Below are 23474 nucleotides of genomic sequence, written 5' to 3' on the forward strand. Positions count from 1 at the left end.
CGAAGTAGTCTCAGCCTGCTACTTCTCCGCCATCTTGACTGAGGAAATCAATATTTTCCTAGAATGTCTGCCTTCAGTGTGGCAAAACGTGCTTGTCATTCCCACAATCACGCTTAAGGTTCTTTTCTCAGAGAAGTATTCGGTTTTGTATGGTTCTTGTGACTAGAAGCATAGGACTTGAGCTAATAATAAAAACAATTAAGAAAAAGAACAAAACTGGGACTGGTCAGAAACACAAAGCTAGTCTCAACTCAGCACTATGGGTGCTATTTCGGAATCGTCAGTCTGTGCCTGCACATGCAACGTGGAGGAGAGAACAGCTATTATCAGAACACTTTCAAATAAAAAAAAAAATGATATTTTCCTGTGATTATCTGTATGTTTCAGATACATTTTGGGGTAATTTGGGTCCAAATAATCTTCATAATTGCCCCAGTTCTCTTGCACACGTACTTCTAGACACTACTAAAAGAAATAGACACTACTAACAGAAATAGAAGTGGTGCTGTCGGTGAACCCTGTTTCAGCCTCACAGAGAAGCTGGCGAAGAACATACGGGATCAAGAGATTTTCTTTTCTCAAATGCAGCAAAATACACACAAAAAATAAGAATAGCTAAAAAAAAAAAAAAAAAAAAAAAGCCACCAAGCCAAGGAAGGAGCGGTCTTATAATGCAAGTTTAAAAATACTGTGTAAAGAGAGAACATTCTGGAAATTGGCTGTAATTTCTACTTGACTTCTTCACAAACAGTAAACAGTATAGTGAACAAAAATGTGAAGACATAAAGTTCTGAATAAACTGATAACCCCAATTTTGAGGGAAGTAGGTAGGTGATGTGAAGGAAAGAATTTGGAGAGGAAGTTTAGAAGAAGCTTTCTGGGAAGGTCTTTAAACGGTTATTTAGCTCTACAGTGAGAGAGAAATAGCTGTTCATACAATAGAGATAGGAAGAACTGCTAAGAATTGGCATTTTCTCTTTATTTGTTTTACTAGCTGGGAGAAACACAGAATATAAACAGGGACACATGTGATGAACACCTAGTTTGCCTATTTTTTTCATGCCTTTTCCACCTATATCCCAGAGGGGAGCAGGAGAGACGAGCACGGAGGGGAGGTAGTTTATCACCTAAAGCAGCTTGTCTTTCAGAGAACAGGAGGCTTTGGGTTCACCTCGAATCTGTTAAACAACCTGAAATCCAAAGGCTCTTCTCACTGGGTTAGATATACCCTCAATTATTTAAAACAGACCTCAGCACAGAACTTTTAACTAGAGGCACCTGGGTGGCACAGTCGACTAAGTGTCTGACTCTTGGTTCTGGCTCAAGTCCTTATCTCAGGGTTGTGAGACTGAGCCCCTCATTGGGCTGCACACTCAGTGGGGAGTCTGCTTGATATTCTCTCTCCCTCTGCCCCTCCCACCTGCTCTCTCTCTCTCAAATAAATAAATCTTAAAACAAACAAAAACTTTCAACTAAACAACAGAGAAAGTCTCCAGGGACAAAATCCCCCAACTGTAATACCCACAGCCCTGGTCCCACCCTTCTTCCCTGACCCTGACTCAGTTCCATCCTCACCACCCTGTCAGACAACTGAAAAGCAGATGTAACACAAGCCTTTGTTGCAATAGTCCTAAGTTAGGCCTAGGAGGAGTCAAGGAAAATGTGTTACGCATAGAAAGATAAATATAAGGCTCAAATTTAGGTTTCCATTATCAAAAAATAAATAACCTGAATAAAAAAGAACAAAATACCAAAAAATAATAAAGGGAAAATGGTAAAGAAAACCAAGAATTAGAAGCTGAGTTTGTTAATTAGGAATGCTTTTGACTATAAGTAGCAGAAAACCCAGCTAACAGTGACTGAAACCATGTGGACAACTGTTAATTACTTGAAGAGATATCCAATGGCCGGCAGTCCCAAAATTAGTTTGGCAGTTCACTGATTTCATCAAGGATTTCAGCCCTTTTGATCTATGCATTCTGTCCCCTTCTGTGTATTTGTAATATTCCTCCTCATGAGCACAAGATGGCTGCCACAGCTCTAAGATCCATCTCTGCACTCAACAGTATTCAAAGGACAAAGAGGTATCATGGCCAAGGATATGCGAAAAGAAATATTTTCCAAAAAGCTCCCAGCTGATTTATACCAGTAGCTCATTGGCCAGAAACACATCACATATTCACCGAAAACCAATCACTGACAGAGGTAAGAGAGTTACCATGATCCAGAATCTTGGCTGGAAATACCTATGTCCAGAACCTAACTGAGGTCTATTAGCAAAAAAGAAAGGAGGGATGGCAGTAGTTGAGCAGCCAAAAAAACAGCCATTTACAAAATAAGTGAAGGGTTGGATTTGGCCTACAAGCCGTAGTTTACAACTCCTGAGTCACCAGTGGGTCTTTTAAACTAAGACTCCAAACTCTAGCTACAAAAGAAATGAGAAATATATTCAACTACAAATTAAAAACCTCTACAAGACAAAAACAACACCTTAAGCAAAGTAAAAAAAAAGAACGATAAGCCACATGTAAATATTCGCAACTCTTTTCACAAAGGGACGAAATCCCTGATACATAACACCTAGAACACCCCTTTGCTGTGTTTTTTCTCCTACCCCATTATTCCCTTCCGCAGGCCAACATGTTCCTTTTCCCTGACCTTGAAAGACCTTTCTCTTTACCCTATTTCTCTCACCAGTCACTGCCCTGTTTTTTCCTATTCCCCTTTGCTGTGAAATTCCCAGGATGACTTGTCTCTAATATCTTTCCTCTCTTTCTCCTTTAAACCTTGCCAGTCCAAAAGTGCTCTTGTCAGACCCTCATGTTGCTCAAGACAGTGGTCGATTTCAATCTGTGTTTTACTTGACTTTTCAGCAGCAGCTGATGCAAGCACTCACTTCTTCCTTGAAGAAAAAATCTGCGTTGGCTTCAAGGACCTGAAACACCGGACTCTTTCTGTTTTCCTCTACCTCTCTTGTCCCTCCATCTCAGGCTACTTTGTTCATCCCTTCTCATCTCCTAATCTCTCAGTGTTGGCTCACTGCAGGACTGAATTGGGGCTCTTCTTATTTCTTCCTTTATTCAGTCCCTTGAAAGTCTGATCTATTGTCACAGCAAACAACTCTTGAATTTATGACTCAAGGCTAGATCTCTCTCCTTAACTCCAGATTCATACATAAATAACGACACCTCACCTTGAGATCTAGTAGACAACAAAATTTTAAGGCATCTTCAATGGAGCTCCCATTGCCAATCCCAAATCTACTCCAGCTATACTAATCTGCATTATACTAGGAGGAAACCCCATTCTTTCAGTTGCTCAGGCCAAAAATCTGGAATCTTTCTTATCCTCATCCTTTTCTCCCTCTGAGGTACATGCCTGCCCTAGGGTCTTTACATCAGGTTTCCTTGTCCTCTGATGGCTCTAGCCCAGTTTTGTTTTGTTTTCCTTTGACATGACTTATTCCCTCATTTTCTTTAAGTCTTTACTCAATGTCACTTTTTCAATGACACCTGATCTGACTACGTGTGGCATAATAAATACACTTCATGTTTGTTCCTATTTCCTGGTCTAGAGTTCCTAAAACGCTTGTGATTTTTTGAGTGATAAGTGTGCTAGGAGTGTCTTTTTTTCTAATATTTGGTCTTTAACGCTGATTGCTGATAAAAGAGCTCCTAAGACCCTTGGAATGTCTGATGTGAGAAAAAACATCTTTCTGTTTGCTGACCTGCGGACTGGTGGCTTAGGGACACTAGATAGCTTCAGGATGAGGGATGGTCATCAGAAAGCTAAGGCATGATTGGAACTTGGAACATTCACCTCCATTCCCCCATCCTCCAAGGAGAAAAGAGCGGCTTAAGATTCAATTAATCATCTTTTAAGGTCTAAATGGGAAGATGTCTAAGATATAGTATTAATAATAAAAAAGGAAAAATATAAGAACATATATTCACTTTTGCTTTTATTTGCATAAAGAAAGTCAGGAAAGATACATAAGAAATTAATAAAAAATGATTACCTGGCTGAGAGACAGGAAATGGCACAAATGTTGGCACCGAAGGGATATGAGGAAACTTGGTGGTGATGTATAGTTTACTACCTTGACTGTGGTGATGACTTCACAGAGTATATACATAAGAAGAGTACAACCAATGGAATATTTTAAACATTTGTAGATTAGTATAACTCAGTTGTATCTCAATAAAGCTGCTAAGGATACATATACATGTAAATTTAAAAACTTGATTTTGAAACAAAGGAAAGAGATGGTTCAGCAGCTCGAAGGAGATGCTTGTCTGAGTGACTGTCTTTTTGCTTTTGAAGGGTTTTTGTTTTGATTTGTTTCTTTCGTGGAGCAAAAACTCACACAAATTTATTAGCTGTAAGTATATATGTATAAGCATAGAAAACTATAGAACAGAGAGGAGGCAATTAATGGTGCAAAGTCTTGAGAGAAGAGGTGGAATGCTCAGAGCCCAAGGCCAGCAGATGCTGTTGGCACTGAAGGGAAAGGGTAAGGATATAAGGAAACACTTCCGCACTAGGCTCCATGTTTTAGCCTCTAAAGCTGAGCCCTGAGAATCAGCTCTTGGTTTTGGATACCAGTGGCATTATAGTAAACTAAATTAATCAGATGTTCTCATTCTTCCTCCCACTCAAGAATGGTGCATGTCCTTCGAAGGGATTTCTCCCAAATTCAAAGACTCCTTCTAAGGTATAACTGATGTGTATCTGTGATAAACTCTAAAAATAAGATTATTGATTCAAAACTGGACTGAGCTTTTTCTCTTATGAAGAAAGAGCTCTAAGTGAGAAGGTGGTTTGTTCTAACTTTGCCAGACAGGAGTACACTGGAGCAAATCTGAGAAATTATGCCTGATATTTGTGTCCCTGTCCTATGTTTGTGAAATATGGAAAGAGAAGCATTCACTTAAGTGAAAGGGATGTGATCTTCAAAATTTCTAACACACACACACACACAGAGGCAGAGAGAGAGATAGAGATAGAGAGAGAATGAAAGAGAGCACTGGAGTACAGAGCTAGCTATGCAGTAATTGATATTTAATTCAGTGCAGTGGAAACAGTACAAAAAGTCAGTTAAACAGAATCATTTGTGATTTTTAACATTAAAATAGTTTATACCTTAAGACTTTAATTTCCTAACGTGCCATGCCATTTTGTTTAGAAAGAGTTGGAATTCTAGGAGTATTTATTCAGGTAACTTTAAAGATATAAAATCCTGATCCTGTAAAAATGGTTTTCTGAATCTTTCCTATTCATTCAACAAGTTTAATGTGATGTGCAAATTAATGGTGGTCCTTTTTTTTTTTTTTTAACCTGTTTCATTTCAATCAGAGCCCACATTCTCAATCGGCGTTAATGAGTATTTGTAACTATTCAAGGGAGAAATTCCTGTTCATTTAACTACCCGATAGCTTTGGATCAGAATTTTCATTCTTTTGTGCTTTAATGGGTGTCCAGACGGTCGCAAGGCGGCTCTTCCCCAGCAAAGTGAGGAAGTAGGTTTACCGTGTCCCGTTACTGGAGACTTCGCAGTCGCCACATTCTTTCTGTCTTGATGGAGCCGGGCTCCCAGCGTTTGGGCGAGTACTTGGGGTGGGCTGATCCTCTCGAAAAAGAAGCTGGGAAAAGGGGTCGAAGCCACAGAAGCCCATTCTAAGACCCTGAGAGGAGGGGGCCATTTGAGAGCCACCAAACTCAGGACCTTGGACAGGCGACCTGGAGCAATTTCCGCGCAGGAGATCTTGGTGCACCAAGTTGTCTCTGCTCAGGATTTGTGTCCTGCGCTGCTGCCGCGCGAGTCCCGGAGATGCTCCACCAAGTAGAGAATTCATGTATCCCCTACCCTGGCGCCCCTCGAGTTGGTGGTCTGGATAACAGGCGACACAGTAGCTGTGGGCTGCTCCTGTCTCCAGCAGGACCAGACGGGCTGTGAAGGAAAGCGCGGTTTGGGTACCACGGGAGGGCAGTGACTCCGGCTTCGGCCAAGCTCGCACCTCCAGGACCCCCCTCCCCCGGCAGGGCCTGGGGTCAAGGAGTGGCTACAGGAGCCGCCACTCGAACGATTGCGGCCCCCGGCCCCCTCCCCCGCCCCACCTCCGCCACTCGGGGGCGGGAAGTGGCGGGGTGGGAGTCACCCGAACGTGATTGCCCGAGGCCCCTCCTGCCGCGACGAGGGAGCGCCATAAAAGCCCTGTCGCGACCTGCTCTCCGCACCCGGTCTGCAGGCACTCACCCCTCGGAGAGGCGCACCTGACTGCAGAGCGCTCGCCGCCCCGCCACACCCGCTCGCTCGCCGGCCACCGTGAGTGCCAAGACCCACTCGGCTTGGGGCGGGAGCGGGGGACGGCTCCGGCTCACCCTCGGGGTTGCTCTGGGGCCCCGGGAGGGTCGCGCCCGGCTTTCCAAATCCTGCGCGCCGCGCTCTGTCCTCTCCTGCCCCGTCGCGCGGCGGCCGCTCTTGGAGGCTAAATTCCACTTGCTCCTCTGGTCGTTTCCGACCGCGCCTCCACCCTGCTCGCGCACCCACCCGGCTGCGCCGTCCCTCTGGGTGATCTTTTGGAAGATTTGGACGGGGACGCGACCCCCAACCCCGGACAGGTGGCAGTTTCCTCGGAGGTCTCAGTCTGGATGGAGGTTTCCCAGGCAGCGCCCCCTGAGTGAGGGATTCCCGGAGTCTGGAACCTCTCTGCCTCCTTCCCGGATCCTTGGGATCCGAACCGAGACCGACGGCCCGGAGAACAGTTCTCTCCTCCTTCTCCTAAATTGTCACCCGGAAGGAATCTCAGCCACAACTATCTCTTGCAGCAAGACAGACCGCACGTATTAGAGAAGAAACTTTTCCTCCGACGGGGGTTTGGGGAAGAGGGTAGGAAAGTTACAATTCCTTAGCCCACGGGGAGGAACTTCTACATCTGTTTTGAAAGTATCTACACTGGCGCGGGCGGGCTCTGGTCCCCAGCCCCGCGCCTCTCGTTAAGCGTGGATCTAGCGTCCGGCAACTTGGACAGAATTTGCGCGGACTTTTCGGGTGGGGCACACGGGTCGGGGAAGGGCAGGTGATGCCGTTAGTATGTGGAGTGGTGCTCCGCTCCAAGGGCCAGGGTTGAGCGCGGCTTGGGGGTTCGCGAGTGGTAGCGGGGAGGGGGATGGTGGGGGCGACACGGGAGGGAGTTTCGAGGCGTGTGTCCTTTCAAACCCCACTCTTCTCCGCTGCGCCTTCTGTGCCCGCAGATGCTGGGTAACAAGGGACTGGGGCTATCCGGACTGACCCTCGCCCTGTCCCTGCTTGTGTGCCTGGGCGCGCTGGCTGAGGCGTACCCCTCCAAGCCAGACAACCCCGGAGAGGACGCGCCGGCGGAGGACATGGCCAGATACTACTCAGCGCTGCGGCACTACATCAACCTCATCACCAGGCAGAGGTGGGTGGGCTCCTCGGGACCGACTCCGCGAGCGCTCTGCCGGGCAACCGGAGATCCTCGGGATCTGAGTTTTTTCTTGCTTGTATCCCTGGGCAGCGCAGTATCAGGCACATACTCAGTTCTCAGTGAGTAATTGCATAGGGCACTGAACACTTTCCCTCTGCAACAATAGTTACAAAATCGTGACCCCCCCCCCCCCCCCCCGGATTTAGGTTCCTTAGGCTGTGTGGCTGGCCATCTTCTCCCACTCACTCCCTGATCTTTTTTGTTCTTAGAGCCGTTGGGGGACTGTTTGGAAAACTGGATGGGAAAGGACTCCCCCCACCAAGGGAAAAAAAACAAAAAACAAAAAACAAACCCCAAACAGGTCGGGAGTGCTGGGGGAAGTGCTGTAGGGAGAAGAATGAGCTGAGTGTTAAAAAAAAACTACAACCACCACCACCGACTAGGAAACAGCTGAGTTGCCAAAGACATCGCCAGATTTTTCAAACTGTCCAGAGCAAAAATGAATTACAGTATTTAGGAAAAGACAAATAGAGCTAGTTTCTTTTCTTCTGTACAGTGATTTTTTTTTCTTTATTCAGTCTCAGCCTTTTAGTTAAAAAATCCTGGCATTAATAGAGATTTAGCATGAAAAGAATTGATTTAAAATGCGGACTTTTCCCATCTTCCAGCAGGTGAATTTTGAGAAGGAAGTGCCCACTTAGTGCTTTGTTAATGAGAAACTAGTAGTCACTCTGGGATAAACCCAGGGATTACACGGAATTTGAGAAATCATAAATTTTATTCTGATTACCAAGAAAGCTAAACTTAAATGCCATGTCTTCACTCTCAATATCAAATATTAAGAAAAAATAAAGGAAGAAAGAAAGAAAATCACATCCTAATTATAATATAGGATTTTAAATTTGTTTCCAAAATTCATTCATCTTAGTTCTAAGTTATTCAATATCTCATTTTAATTATTGGGATCAAATGACCTTGATAAGCTAAAAAGGGTGAACCCTTTAAAAACTTTAATGTTAACATGTCTAAATTATGTTTTATAAAGTGTTATTTTTGTTTTTTTTACCATAGTTTTTACTGGTTACAAGTCAGGGAATAGTTGAGAAGGATTCAAAGTGGGAGAATTTACATTCTTAAATAAATATTTTTCCCTGTTTCATCAAAAAGGGGTATAACATACTAAAAAGCTTCTGAAAAAGTGCCAGTTTACACAGAATCAGAAATACATAAAATGCTGGAATTAAATAGTATTGGTTTGTGAACCTTGAAATCGGTTCATTTAATTAGTAAAAAGCAATAATGTTTTATGTCCTAGTAGACTTCTCAGAAAGGGAATTGCTTCCAATTCTTGCTTATGCTATCATATAAACCAGAGAAAAGCACTTGTTGAAATTAAAAAATATATATATTAATGGTCATTTATCTAGGAAAAGCTTGTTGGTTATTTAGTTTGTCAGAACAGTAGAACTTATTTCTACCAAGATGATTGCGATAAAGCTTATCCACTGTATAAAGCTTTAGTGGTTCAGAATGTTTCCCTAGGCGTTATTTCATTCCATCTTCACCTCAAAGCTTTGAAGTGAGTGTAATTATCTCCATTTTATAGGTCATGAACATAAGAACATTTTATGAAGGCTTTTCTTTTTAGGGGTGATGGAATTGGAGCACTCCTGCTGATTTCCTCACTACGATCAGCATCCGGTGTGATCTCCATCTTTGATGAGGGAAAAATAAAGGGAAGGGGCCTGAGTTTCATGGGAAGAGATTCAGGTTAGGTGGGAATATGTTGATTCTGAACCAGAGATTCCTGTCTCAATTTCATATAAGTTCCTTCTTAGAAACCATCAAAGACTTATCCTCTGTGCCCATTGTCTCCATTCCATACTCTCATTGCCTTCCCATCTCACACACCCAATCCCCACCTGGTTGTATTTTTTGAAAATTATGGTATCATTTGTGAACATGTGTTTCTATGTGGCACAAATGGTAGTCTGATAACATTCTCCTTGTTCCCTTTTTCTACTCAGTTTTTAAGCTCTATGCTCCTTGTCCATCGCTTCTAAAAGCCACACTGTTTATTCTAGAGCATAGATCTACCACATTTGGCTTTTACAATTCCCTGTGAAACCAGTGGTTCTAACTGGTGCTGACTTTAGGCTCTAAACATCCTAGGATGCCTAGGACAGCCCCCCTACAACAAAGGTTGCCAAGGATGAGAAACCCAGGCCTTGATTAGACTTTCTCCATCCTGGTCACACACTGGAGTCACCTGGGGAGTTTTAAAATACACTAGTGCTGGGCTGCACCCTGACCCTTTAAATCAGAACCTCAGGGATAGGACCTGGGCTTTACAGAGGTTTTAAAAGCTTCTCTTATGTGGAATATGGCTTCTTCTTCTTCTTCTTCTTTTTTTTTTCTTTGACAGACAGAGATCACAAGTAGGCAGAGAGGCAGGCAGAGAGAGAGGAAGGAAAGCAGGTTCCCTGCTGAGCAGAGAGCCTGATGTGGGACTCCATCCCAGGACCCTGGGATCATGACCTGAGCCGAAAGTAGAGGCTTTAACCCACTGAGCCACCCAGGCGCCCTGGAATATGGCTTCTTAATGTGAAGCCAGGTTTGAGAATTTTTCCCTAAAGACTTTATCTTTGCCAGTTAAAGCATGGTAGAGAAGAAAGATAATCCAGAATTAAGTAGGAGAGGAAGAATAGTGAACATGACTGTCCTGGGTGCTGCTTTAGGACTGCAAATCCTGTTCTTCTAGGTTTAGGTTCTTTACTAGTAAATTGGGGAAAACATTAGCCAATTCTATTCACTGGAGCGTGGCGAAGATAAATGAATTGAGGTTGCTCAAGAGTTTGATGGTTAATAAAATCAACTAAAGAACAGAGTAAATAGGTGTAAGCAACGATGTATTGTTTGATATCTCAACTCTGGAAAATGTTGAGGAAATCTTACAAACAATGGGGACGGGGAGCAGTTTGTTTGTTTTTTTGCTTTCTTAAGTCCCAGCAAAGGAGCAATAATAGGAAATCTTTCCAAAAAATTTAGATTTAACTGTACTTGATAATATACCCTCTGGCAGCTTTATTTTGCTGTTTTATCTGGGAGCTAATCAATCTATCCGGGCTAGTTTTTCATTTGTGAATAATACAGCTTCTGGTATACAAGCCCTTTTCTGAGAAAGGGAAAAATACAGACTTTTCAGACCCTTCCCCAGTGAGAGAAACAAAGACCTATGTATGCACTCACCTGGAGCAAGTAACCTACACCACCCTTACATGCACATTTTTAGTCCTATCCATAACCGGCTCTAGGAGAAAAAAGACCAGTAAGATTCCATGGTCTTTCCAGGATCCATGAGATTCCTTATATTTACGGGGCAAATTAAAATCAAAGCAGGAGCGAAGGCTTTAGTTTTTGTTACCCCAAATAAATATGGAAAATATAGGACCAAGGTTTGTTGTTTTCTGTAAGAATGAGTGCATTTCAACAGCCATATCTTGCATTTGTGTTTTACTCTGTCACTTTCAAAACATTGTGGCTCACACTGGATTTCCACAAAGACTCCAATTTAAGTGTGAGTTATGATCTGATTTTTATGAATGAGAAAACTGAGATTTGGAGACACAGGTGGGTCTAGAACTTCTGTCTGCTGATTCTTCTCCCCAGGGTTGTTTCTGAAATATCATCTGGTCTCGTTGTTAAGGTTTAAAGTGCTGTATATCATCAGAACTCTAGCCAATTAACTAATTATGGAAACATTTAAAATCATACTGCAATGTACTTTTACTTCCTGCCAGTTATGAAAGTCTATCTATGTATTGTTTGTAGTAGTATAAAAAGGCAGGAATTTGACTAGGAGTTTTGATGGGTTCAAATATTCTGCTAAATTATTATTTAAGCAAAATTATACATATATATAATTTGAAGTCATATTTCTGATAATGTCTGCTTCATAAACCTAGATTACTTGTTAGCAGATGACCAACCATGTGAGACACTATTTTCCTTTTTTTAAAAAATATTTTTCCTCTTTATGAATATTTCAAATTTGCTTTAAGGACTTGACTTTTTTCTTTCTTTCTTTCTTTCTTCTTTCTTTCTTTCTTCTTTCTTTCTTTCTTTCTTTCTTTCTTTCTTTCTTTCTTTCTTTCTTTCTTTCTTTTAGGTATGGAAAACGATCAAGCCCTGAGACACTGATTTCAGACCTCTTGATGAGAGAAAGCACAGAAAATGTTCCCAGAACTAGGTATGAAGGGCTTGTGTGGGGACATTGCTGCAGAGCTCAGGATGGCACAGGAGAGGGAAATCCCAGAGGGCTGCCTGGGGTGGGGGTGGGGGGGAAGGGGGGGTATTGGAATGGGTCTTCCAAACCAGGTAGCATTTGGGCAGAAATGGAGATGGGTCACAGGGCAGTGAGGACCTTTGTTTTCACATAATGATTTGCAAATCTCTAAGCTTCTGTGGGGTATTATTTTCTACTCCAAATTATTTGGTGCTTCTTTGAAAATTTTTAACATAAGAGACTTTTACTTCAGAAAAGACTGTATATGGAATTTCTAACTGGGTTAGAATTAGGAGAACATAGAGTAAGTCCCCGTCTCTACACTGAAATGACTAACAGTCCATCTTTGGCTGAGATAATCTTTAGTTTTCATAAGGTATGTGGAGTGTCTAGATGTCCTGCATATGTCTCGCATGGGTCTTGCTCTAGTCTTCCTCGTTCTGCATGAAGCTGTAGATAAATCTTGGTGGTGGGGTTGGGGGGGCGTGACGGTAGTGGGGGGCAGCTGTTGTCTACTTTTCAACTTATTTTAAGTTCAATATCACATAATAATTTATTGCATTCAAGGAATGAATGTTAAGGACATAATATTCTTAGTAACTTGTCTGTGACCTTGGAGGCTTTCTGGGAATATGGACTCATCTTGGGAAGAGCTACCTACCAAGAGCTGGTGTGAAATATCGTGAACAATGAGCAATGAGTGCTGCTGGAAAGCAGCCAGACCTTCCTCCAATTTCATAACCTCCTGGCTCTAATGTCCTATCCCTCCTGCCCCTGCCCTGAACAAATCACAGGGCGCATATTTCATCCATTTCTGTTGGAGCTTGTGGACCTTAAACCCAGATCTTGACAATGTCAAGAACCAGGTTCCCCAGAAGAGGTCACTAGAACACTTGCTCAGGGAGCATGACTGGCCTGTCACTCTTCACTGAGGTTCTCCCCAAAGAACGAGTTGGGTGACATGCTGAGTCACTTACTCTCCCTCCCACCATCCCTCTGTTGTCCTGTGAAATGGCCAGCCAGGTCCAACGTACAGGTCTAGAGTTGTCAGGTTTGTTTTCTGTGAAGGAAACAATTTTGTCTCTGGAGGTACCAACCCAGAATTAAACAGCAAATACCAGGGAAGCAGGTAGAAAATTCATAAGGGTTATTTTTAAAACTAAACAATAGATGCCTTTAAGCTTTCATTGACATGCATGTGATGCTTACTGTGATAAAAAGTTTAGGGTAAACCTTATGTACTTTGGTTGAAAAAAAAAAGAACCATCCAGACTTAACAACCTTGCTGCTACTCTTTGTTCTGTGGCTTAAAGTCTCACAGTTGGCGCATGGAATAGAGTTAATTGCACCCTGACGGACAGTCTCAATCATGGGCAGTTAGGAGGGGGCCAAAGTTGACAGCCTTCAAGTTGCTTGTGCATGCTATTTTATTATAAAGAGTTCTTTATAAAAATAGCATCTTACTACATAAAAAGGCTTGCGGGAAAACAAAAGAAGCGTATTCAGAGTTGTGTAACAATAACTTTCTTGTTACCATTTTGTGTGAATCCTGTAGTTTTGATCTTCAGAAATAGTGCAGAGTTCTTTGGCTCCTCTGATAAATACAGAGCCTTTTAAATACTCCCTCTGAGATTTGCCCGAGACTCCCGTGAACATGAGTGGAAGCTACTCAGCTGGGCTGCTGCATGTTATGCCACTGTCTTCTGCTCTGGTATCCTACGCAACCTCCTGTTTAGAATGCCAGCAGGGGCCTTTTCAACAGTTCCCGATCATCTTTTGGTTCAGGACTGAATGTCTCACTTTCAAAAAGCCTCCCAGGAAGTTGGGAAGCTTCTCTCACATGCTTTCCTTCTTTTTTTTTTAAAGATTTTATTTATTTATTTAACAGACAGAGATCACAGGTAGGTAGAGAGGCATGTGGAGGACAGAGAGAGGAGGAAGCAGGCTCCCTGCTGAACAGAGAGCCCAAAGTGGGGCTTGATCCCAGGACTCTGGGATCATGACCTGAGCCGAAGGCAGAGGCTTTAACCCACTGAGCCACCGAGATGCCCCTCACATGCTTTCCTTCTTATGTCTGACAGGCTGGAAGACCCTTCTATGTGGTGATGGGAAATGAAACTTGCTCTCCGGTCTTTACCTATTTTTCAACCCAAATTTCATCCTGTAAAACTAGAGTCTGCTGACCCTCCCCATGCATGCGGCCACTGTGCTCAACTCTGCGGTTTCCCTTTGTCATTCTTGTATATATGTGTGTTTAAATAAAGTACCAAGCATTCAAAAATGTTCTGTTCCTCAATGAAAAACCTGCGGTTGCAATAGTGAGAATTATTTTAAGGTATTCGTTACATCACAGTCTCCCTCCAGTAGCAGGTTCAAAGTTTGTTTCACCAATATTAAATCAGTGATTATGGAATATATAAAGAAACAATGATTTATGATGATCAAGACTCAGGTGTGTGTGTGTGTGTGTGTGTGTGTGTGTGTGTGTGTGTCAAAAGTGTTTGGAAACTTCGAGCAGGGCCATGCTAATTTTGAATAATTATCTGAACCTTCCCCCACATGGGCATGAAATCCTTGTTAACCTTGTTAGCTTATACTATTAGCAGAAAGGATTGCTGGCTAACAACTTTCTGCAAGATATCCTTTCCTCTAATATAGTAACCACTAGTCATGTGTTGCTTTTGAGCACGTGCATGTAGCAAGTGCAAGGGAGGAGCTGAGTTTTAAATTTTACTGGGTTTTAATTTCAATAGTCACATGTTTCTAGCAGCTATCATATCAGACAGCTCAGATCTATACATTTGGGGAGGGGGGGGGACCACTACACATAGAATTTGAGTCCTAAACAGAAATACACTGAGTAGGAATGACTACCTTTTCACACAACATGGGGAATGTTAATTAATTCAACTAAAGGATATTAAATTTTCCCCCTCCTTCATGTACCTATACATGGGCTTAGCTTAAAATTTATATCATTAGAGTCTTACATGTAATTTCTAAAGCAAGTAAAATGGGTCTCCTATATTTGTACTTTGAACCACCCTGCAAAAATAATTTTCATGTGCTGTTCTAAAATGGTTTACAAAACCCCTATATACATTCCGTCTTAGGGAATCTTAGAGTATATAAAATCTTCTTTGTATATAATGAATTCTGTTTCTTCAGCCACTGAAGTCAGTGATACTCCCTTCAATGAAACCACTGCGCAATTTTCCTAAGTGGGTCTTTATTTTTTTTCAATTTTTGTTTATTTTTTAAAATTTTCAGTGTTCCAGAATTCATTGTTTATGCACCACACCCGATGCTCCATGCAGTACGTGCCCTCCACAATTCCCACCACCAGGCTCACCCAACCTCCTACCCCTCTCCCCCTCCAAAACCCTCAGTTAGTTCCTCGGAATCCACAGTCTCTCAAGGTTCGACTCTCCGTACAATTTCCCCCCGACTCCCTTCTCTCCATCTTCCAAAGTCTTCCGTGTTATTCCTTATGCTCCACAAATAAGCAAAACCATATGATAATTGATTCTCTCTGCTTGACTTATTTCGCTCAGCATAATCTCTTCCAATCCCGTCCATGTTAATACAAAGGGTATTCATCCTCTCTCATGGAGGCGTGGTACTCCATAGAAGAAATTAAAAATAGCTTCCCTGCAATTGCACTACTGGGTCCTTATTTTTCTTTCTCTGGGCTTTGAACTAAATACCCTCATCTGCACTTACGCCCACCGCAGTTTCGATTGCCTGCGGACAACCTCTATCTGGAAGGAGACGCTCCTCCTTCTGACGAATCGTCAGAAGGTTACCAGTAGCCTAGCTTTACATCACAACGCCCACGTCATTCTCCTCGCTTCCGCTAGTGGGGTAGGCGGTCTCACATCTCCCAGGAAGAGTAAGGGTGAGTACAGCTTAGTAAAATATTTGGAGAGAGGCCGAATTCACTTTTGTTAGAGTATGTTGTTATCATTGTCCTATTTCATTATTAGTCCTTGTTATTAATCTCTTACTGTGCCTAATTTATAAATTAAGCTTCATTGTAGGTATGTATACATAGGAAAAAACAGTCCATTTAGGGTTTAGTACTCTCCGCAGTTTCAGGCATCCACTGGGGGTCCTGAACATATCCTCCCTCCACCCCAACCTGGATAAGGGCAGGCGAGGGTGTAGGGGACTACCGCCCGATATGTAAAGTGTTTATTATTATTTTTTTTAATCTTAAAATGTTGAATAAGTCACAATTTCTTATCACACAACTTCAGAACTTCTTTACTAACCAGTATGTTTGGAGATTTTCTTTACTGAAGTTAATAGGATGCAAAACAAATTGAAAGATTCTTTTGGCAGCACAGGTGATCTGAATATTCATCACCAATTACAGAATAGTTACTCAGTTCTCAGTTGCTCAGTTACACGGAGCAGAGCAGATAGGAGCGATATCTATAAACCCTTGAAAAATAACCCGGGAATTTCATTTTAAAATAAAAGTTTAAACTTACCTACCAAATCTAAGTGCCCCAAAGGCTAAATATTAAGCCATCTCTATTTTACCTATAAATCAGGCCTTGCTATCTCACCTCTTCACCTCGTCTTACTAGAAAGAGGACGGACTCTTCATACCATGTGAGCCTGTGGCCCCGACTCGGTGGCTTCCATGCCATTGGACCTTCAAATTTACTAATTTTCTGAGTTCTCATTCATGAAACGGGGATTGTAAATCCTACCCGACATTCTGCATAAATTTATGCTGAGATCGGAATTCAAGTTAAGATAATGTTACAAATAAGTAATAGTAGGGGAATGGATAAGGATGAAGTTTTTGATAATTCTTGTGTTGGATTATAACTCCCTTGCTGGAGATTGAATGTTTGCATTCTTTCAGATTTATATGTTGAAATCCTAATCCCCAAAGTGACGGCACTTGGAGGTAGGGTCTTTAGGAGGGGTTGATTAGGTCCTGAGAGTGAAGATCTCATGAATGAGATTAGTGTCCTTTTAAAAGGGACCCCAGAGAGCTCCTGTATTCCTTCCATCATGTGAGGACATAGTAAGGATATGGTTGTCTATGAACCAGGAAGCAGGCCCTCAGCAGATACCAGATCTACTGCTGCCTTGATCTTTTACCCAAAACCCAGCATCCAGAATTGTCAGCAATAAATTTCTGTTTTTAAGCCACTTGTCTGTGGTAATTTGCTATAGGAGCCCAAACAGACTAAGACATCCCTAATAAAAAAGAATTCACTTCAAGCAATACAATAATAGTAAACATTTATAAATTGCAAAACTACATTCCAGGAGATTCCCTAGTAATATTTTCTAAATATTTACAGCCTGCTGACCCTCTTTGGAACAGGAGTAAATGTACCAGATCACCCATCTGTCATTACAAGTAATAATAATCCTTATTAGAGTTACAGTAAGAACAACTGAACCTTCATTAAAATGAGATACATTTAAGCAACATCATCTTTACCAAGTAAATCTCCAAGTATTTATTAAGGTCTCTGATGATCCAAACTCAATTCTACATTCTAAGAGGTATAAATTGTGCATAAGGTTTTTGCAGATGTCATTGTATTTTTATTTTGTCACTTACAATGCCTGTGAAACACTCAGATGATTATTCCCCCATTTTCATAGAGGAGGAAACTGAGGCCTAGGCAAAGGAAGTGACTTTCCCCTCCTAATTCAAGGTAGGGAGACTAGATAACAGTTTCTCTATTCGCAAACTTTGCCCTCCTAATGTTTCATGGAAGAAGTCAGTCAACACCCAGGTCTTAAATTGCCTGGTTCAGAACATAACCTTAGCACACTTAAAACAACCTGAGAATAGCAAAGTACTAAATTGTGCCAAAGGCATTTAGAAAAGGAAATGAGTGTGGGCAGAACTAGCTGGAAAAGTCTTAACAGAAAATGAGGATGTTGAGCTGGGTGAACACAGAGGTGGGTCAGCCTGAGCTTGTGTAGGGAGTGGTCAGGGGACTACCTGATAGGAACAGAGGCAGAGTGGCCAGGAGTTGCGTCAGTGAAGTAGGTCCAAGAATGGCCAAACTCATTCATCCATTCATTCATCTGCTCAATAGTATTTGAGTAACTACTATGTATCAGACATTGTACTGGGGATATAAAGATCAATAATAGTTTTTCAAGGAATTTACCATCTAATGAGGGAGGCAGATATTTATGGTGTGTTATTGGAAGTGCAGAGATAGGAGTGTTAGAGGTTTGGGTGTAGTGAGGTGCTAGAACCTACCCGCTTATGCTTCCCTTTGCGGTTTCCTGACAAAGGAACTGTAGAATCAATTGCTAAAATAGGGAAAAAGTGCCAGATGGGCAAGTATCCAATGAGGCCAAATGCACGGTTTCCGTAAGCTGAATCAGAGCACCCAGCTAAGGCCTGAGCTTCTGCAGTACCTCTGTACCCCATCAGCATCTCAGCATCCTGGTGCAGCATAGCAGGAATAGTGAGGTCTGTGGGGCAGAGGCTCAGATCCACTTAGCCAAACAGATGGAGAGACAAGAAGAGCCTTCTGCCACATCTAGCAGTAGATGGAAGAAGGGGCATGAGTAAATGCAAGTTAACTTCAGATACAGTGTCTCTGCCCACAGTGCACTGTGGTTAATAAATCCATCAGATTCCACCAAGCAAAGGGGCATGGGGATGAGAGTAGAGGAAGGGGCCCTTCATAGCTGTTTTTCCCCATTTCAGGGGCAGAGATACCACCTCCCTCTCTAACAAGAAGTGTGCAGAAGGTGTTACAGGAGCCATGAAGGGGCTCCTGCCAAAAGCTGGGGAGCGTGGAGGAAGCAGGCCAAATTTCCTGGAGCTCTTGATGCTTGAGCTGAGGTTTGGAGCAGGAGCACCCACTGCTAGATGAGGAATGCAAGAGAAGAGTAGAGGACAAGCCGGTATGAGAGAGCAGCATATACAATGCATACTTTGAGTGCTTTTAAATTTTTCTTGATGCCTATCCTTTGAATTTGACCACATGCTAGGTCTGGACCACTGGGTTACTGTTCTGAAGGGAAGCTTCTATTTGGGATAAAAGCAAGTCCCATCTCCAGCTTTCTTCTTTCCAGCATTTCTCCCTTCCTCCCCACCCCAATCCCACCCGCTTTTCCATAGGCTGGCTCCAGGGCAGATTGGCATCTCTGATAATATTCTTCATTCAGCCAAATCAGGACTGGACTTCTCAGCCTGAGATTCTCAGCTATGATCTTACGGACAAATTTGTAAATTCAGAGAATAAATGTTTTAGGGTTGGCTGTACTCCCTAATTCAGGAAGGAAAGGACTTACTATTTCTTTTGCAACATTTTGACTTTCTTAGTATCTACTATCTCTTCCCCCTGTTTAGATAAAGGTGAGGACAGAGGAGCAGATATAAAGGGCAGGAAAAATCAGCTTTGGATTGGGACTTGCACACTGTGGTACAGTGCTTTCTGCTAAGTGAAGATGCCTGATGGACTGTCAGAGCTGGGCCCACATGCAGACTCAGTGGCCTTGCTGATGACAGGAAAGCAAATGTGATGGCAATTCATTGTCCCCTCTTTCTTTCCAATACACATGCATTATGTTTGTATGGTTACTTATTCTCTGAGGCAATAGAAAATATTTTTTTCTCCTTGCAGAGCACTGGAATCAGTTACAACACTCAGAACTAAATAAATACCTTTTCTATCACTATAAAGGAAAACTGCCTTTTGAATGAGATGGTTCTGTGGAATATTCTTTTATTGTGGTTCATGGGTAGAAGGATTATGATATTGTCACAACTAAATGATTGCCTTTTCTTCTGCCCATTAGAAAAATTAGTACAGTGTGAAATCCCACAGCATCTTTTCCTTTTTTAAAAAATTGGAGTGGAATAACATATAACTAATCGGATGTGTCATCTGAGCTCATAGTTTAGTGTGCTAAGTAATAGCTATCAGTTTAAACTTGTTCTAATGCTGCAGGATTAAAACGCTTTGCAATTGTCAGACAGGGGTGATTGTGTGCGATGGTACTTAGTAAGTGCTCAGTGAAAGCCAGTTCTGTCTAGAGCTGATGGCGATGCCTGGGAGTGATCCCAGAGGAGCCACAGCAAATGCATTGCTTGGTGAACAACCTCAAAGGATTCCTTGTGATCCTTTCAGGAAGTGCAGGTACCATTCACAGCAGGGCCTTGACAGAAGTACGGGAGTTTATTTAAACATAACTTCTTGGTGCTTTTAAAGGTATTGGTTGAATAGACTCTTCTTTCCTGACATCTCAGAAGTTTGATTCACCTTGGATTACCCTGATTGTCAAGTTCAGAAAGAACTTTTTTTTTCAGCCTTACATACTGTAGTACCAGAACTCTCTGAAATACTTTTTGAGTCACGAATAATTTTCCCCTGGCTTTGAGCGAATGATAATTTTGGAGCTTTTGCAAATTATTGCCACTTACATTGCTAATGTATTAAAAGATTATTAGTAGGGGCGCCTGGGTGGCTCAGTGGGTTAAGCCGCTGCCTTCGGCTCAGGTCATGATCTCAGAGTCCTGGGATCGAGTCCCGCATCGGGCTCTCTGCTCAGCGGGGAGCCTGCTTCCTCCTCTCTCTCTGCCTGCCTCTCTGCCTGCTTGTGATCTCTCTGTCAAATAAATAAAAATAAAATCTTTAAAAAAAAAAGATTATTAGTATGTCATATTAGCAGATTATGTGTATTTTTTTTGCAGATTATGTGTATTATTAACTCTAATGTACGGTGCATCCTACAACTATTTTTGTCTTTAGGCAATTTCAATATTTAAACTTGTAAAGGATTAGGGCGTTTCTTTTCCTATAAGACGCAGATTCCTTTAATTCCCAATCTATACCTAATTTCAGGATTCTTTGTTTTCCCAAAAGTTAATTGAATTTGAAACTTGATTTGTTCAGTGTATTTACTTGAAATTTGACTTTACTCATTGACTTGGCTGCTTTCGTATTGTATTTTGAGGCAATTTAAAGTTGAAATGAGAGCCTTTGTGTAGAATATAAAAATCACATTTTACCCTTTTTTTCTAAGTAACACCTTACTGTTGGGGTGTTATCTACTGAAGGAAAAAGCATCATTCGAAAGAATTTTCAATGAAATTTTGCCTAGAAAAATTTGAATTTTATTAATTCTGATTCCTCCATTTTTTCTCTCATTGCCAGATCTTTTCAAATCATAGTGACCTGCTAAATTAACTGGTCTATAAATTTTAATGCAAGAATAAGCAATGTTGGCAGAACATATTTAATATAATCATTCCTTCTAACAGACTGAATTATTGACCAAGGCAAAACAGAGCCAGCTGATCTCTGATGAGTTTCTAGAGTCCCAAGGATGTTATCAATTCCTGAAACATTCATCTAATAGTCTCTCTGTGACAGGTGCTCTGCTCCATTCTAAGAGTGATATAAAGATGAGTGGGATAGTTTCTCTCCTCTTAAAGACCTAACAATTTATGAAGGAGACAGACACATGCTTAAGTAACTCTAATACGAGGCAGATCATGATTGAGGTTTAAATAGGACCAGAAAGTAATTGCTGTGGGAGAACAAGGGAGGCTGAACTCATTTCCACTAGAATGTGCACGGAGTGGGAGTGTCATTTGAAGTGGACCTGGTGAATGGCAGTTATTCAATAGGCTGCTCTTTTGCAGATCTCAAGGTCATTATTAGCTACGTTACACTCCTAGAAGAAAGTCTGTGCAGGTGCTTAAACAAGCACCAAGTAGAATTCTGAGGTGGCTGTCTGGGGACATAGTGAATGGCCATCCATCTCAAACTGGGCATCGATTGTCATCTCAGAGTGACATCAGTTGTCTGAGTTGATATAAATGGGAGGTAGGATGAGAGCATAAAGACCAGAGAGGGGATAAGATGGCATCTGATCCTCTCTTCCTGCCTCTACCTCCACCCTGAAAACAGGGGACTCATTTTGGATAGCACTGTGAGAAGGGTAAGTACACAAAGCTAAAAGCACCATGTTTTTGGAAGAAGTGATATTCTCGGCATAGAACAGGCAGCATTGGGGTCTAAGTGACAAAGAGTAACAGAGAGGAAGTATTTCTTTTGTCTCCCACACACAGACCCTGGAGGAATTTCGGCATCTGGGGCCTCAGGTGACTGTCAGAGATCAAGTGCTGTGCCCACTAACAGGAGAGACAGGAGAAACTGGCAATTGGCAGAGCAGTTTCTCAAGAATGGTTCCGGCAACTGTGACTGATGCACGCAGATCAGTTATAGGGTGCTGGCCTGGTAGGGTGACCAAAAATTCTGGTCTGTCCAGGACTTTCCTACATTTAGCCCTAAAAGTCCTATATTCTAGGAAGCCCTTCTGTCCCAAGCCAGCCAGGACAGTTGGTCACCCCACTTGGGTAACAATTAACCGCTTGTGGTCTCATTTTAATAGAAAATATGCTCCAAATGCTGAACTACCTACAAGTGAGCCTCTAAATCCACCATCAGCATTTACACACCTGCATGTAACTGTTCAGCTGCACGATATTTTCCTAATTGACCTTACAGAACAGGATTCTCTTTAGATAATTGTAAAAAGTAATTTTATAATATTCCCACCATAGAAAAACATCAGCTGTGAAGACATTAAGAAAAGTCTCGTAATTTCTAGACCAGCCACTTTCATATTCTAACATTATAAATACATTGGTTCTGTGAATGCATAAATATTTAATTTCATGGATAATTAACTCTTTATAAGAAAAATGATTTCAATGTGAAATCCTAAATAGCAATTTGCCTTCCGAAGTTATGTTTTTCAGGTTTTGCTTTTTGTGATAAGAAATAAGGTATGAGGGAGCTAGCATTTGTTGAGAAGCTAGTAGAAACTGGCCCTCTATTTCCTTTAATTTTTCTAATCCTCATACAAACCACGAGAGGCAGGTATGGCTGGCCACATTTTGCAGATGAGGACACTGAGGCACAGAAAAGTGAAATGAAATAAAGCAAAAAAGCTGGCAAGCGGTGGCTGGAACTCCATCTCAGGCCAGTTTGACTTCCTGTGGGGATTTAAAATCATCTTTCTGTTAGTAGAATTGTATCGACTGTTTCATTACATATGTTCACAGCGGTCATGAGGGCCAGGCAGCATGGAGAGCTGCTAAGATATTAGACTTTGGTGTCAGAAAAGACTTGATTCTTTTAGCATTATGCAGGGACACATCTTTATTCCCCAAATGCGTTTTTTCCTAAAAGTCCAGTGTGTCTAACACTAACATAGCTACACTAGCTTTTTAAAAATTGGTATTCACCTATCTTCTTTTTTTTTTTTAAAGATTTTATTTATTTGTCAGAAAGAGTGAGCACAGGCAGACAGAGGCAGAGGGAGAAGCAGGCTCCCCGCTGAGCAAGGAGCCCGATGTGGGACTCCATCCTGGGGTCGCTGGGATCATGACCTGAGCCGAAGGCAGCCCCTTAACCAACTGAGCCACCCAGGCGCCCCAGCATTCGCCTATCTTCTTTCAATGGTTTAGACTATTTGCATTTACCGTGATAATATATTTAGATTAACTTCTGCCATCGTCTTTTGTTCTGTTTGCAGTGCTTTTTCTTTACTTCTTTTCTGTTTCTTGCCTTCTATGGAATAAATCTAGTTTCCCTTTCTCCTCTTTTTTTCCTCCGCTAGTTTGCATATTATATTTTTTACTCTTCTTCTGAATGAAGGACATGAGAATGAGTTTAACTACTAACAAAACATTTTCCTCCTTTCATATATGCATGTTAATTAGC

At 41.9% G+C, this 23474-nt stretch overlaps 1 protein-coding gene, 1 long non-coding RNA gene and 1 pseudogene across 2 annotated transcripts in view; all 3 read left to right on the plus strand.

Annotated features, from left to right (window-relative positions):
- LOC125080504 (keratin, type II cytoskeletal 7-like) overlaps positions 1 to 6492 on the plus strand; it is a 189688-nt pseudogene extending 183196 nt beyond the window's left edge.
- NPY (neuropeptide Y) lies at positions 6195 to 14014 on the plus strand. Its single transcript, XM_047695272.1, has 4 exons — positions 6195 to 6325; positions 7255 to 7442; positions 11617 to 11697; positions 13815 to 14014. The coding sequence occupies exons 2-4, from the start codon at positions 7255 to 7257 to the stop codon at positions 13837 to 13839; spliced, it is 294 nt and encodes a 97-aa protein (XP_047551228.1). The 5' UTR covers positions 6195 to 6325; the 3' UTR covers positions 13840 to 14014.
- A 1559-nt stretch (positions 14015 to 15573) lies between these two features.
- LOC125081389 (uncharacterized) overlaps positions 15574 to 23474 on the plus strand; it is a 34781-nt gene continuing 26880 nt past the window's right edge. The window contains exons 1-2 of the long non-coding RNA XR_007121669.1: positions 15574 to 15631; positions 18440 to 18639. This is a non-coding gene — a long non-coding RNA (uncharacterized LOC125081389). The remainder of the gene's footprint in view (positions 15632 to 18439; positions 18640 to 23474) is intronic.

Source organism: Lutra lutra, chromosome 11 (genome assembly GCF_902655055.1).
Source record: "Lutra lutra chromosome 11, mLutLut1.2, whole genome shotgun sequence".
Lineage (NCBI taxonomy): Eukaryota > Metazoa > Chordata > Mammalia > Carnivora > Mustelidae > Lutra > Lutra lutra.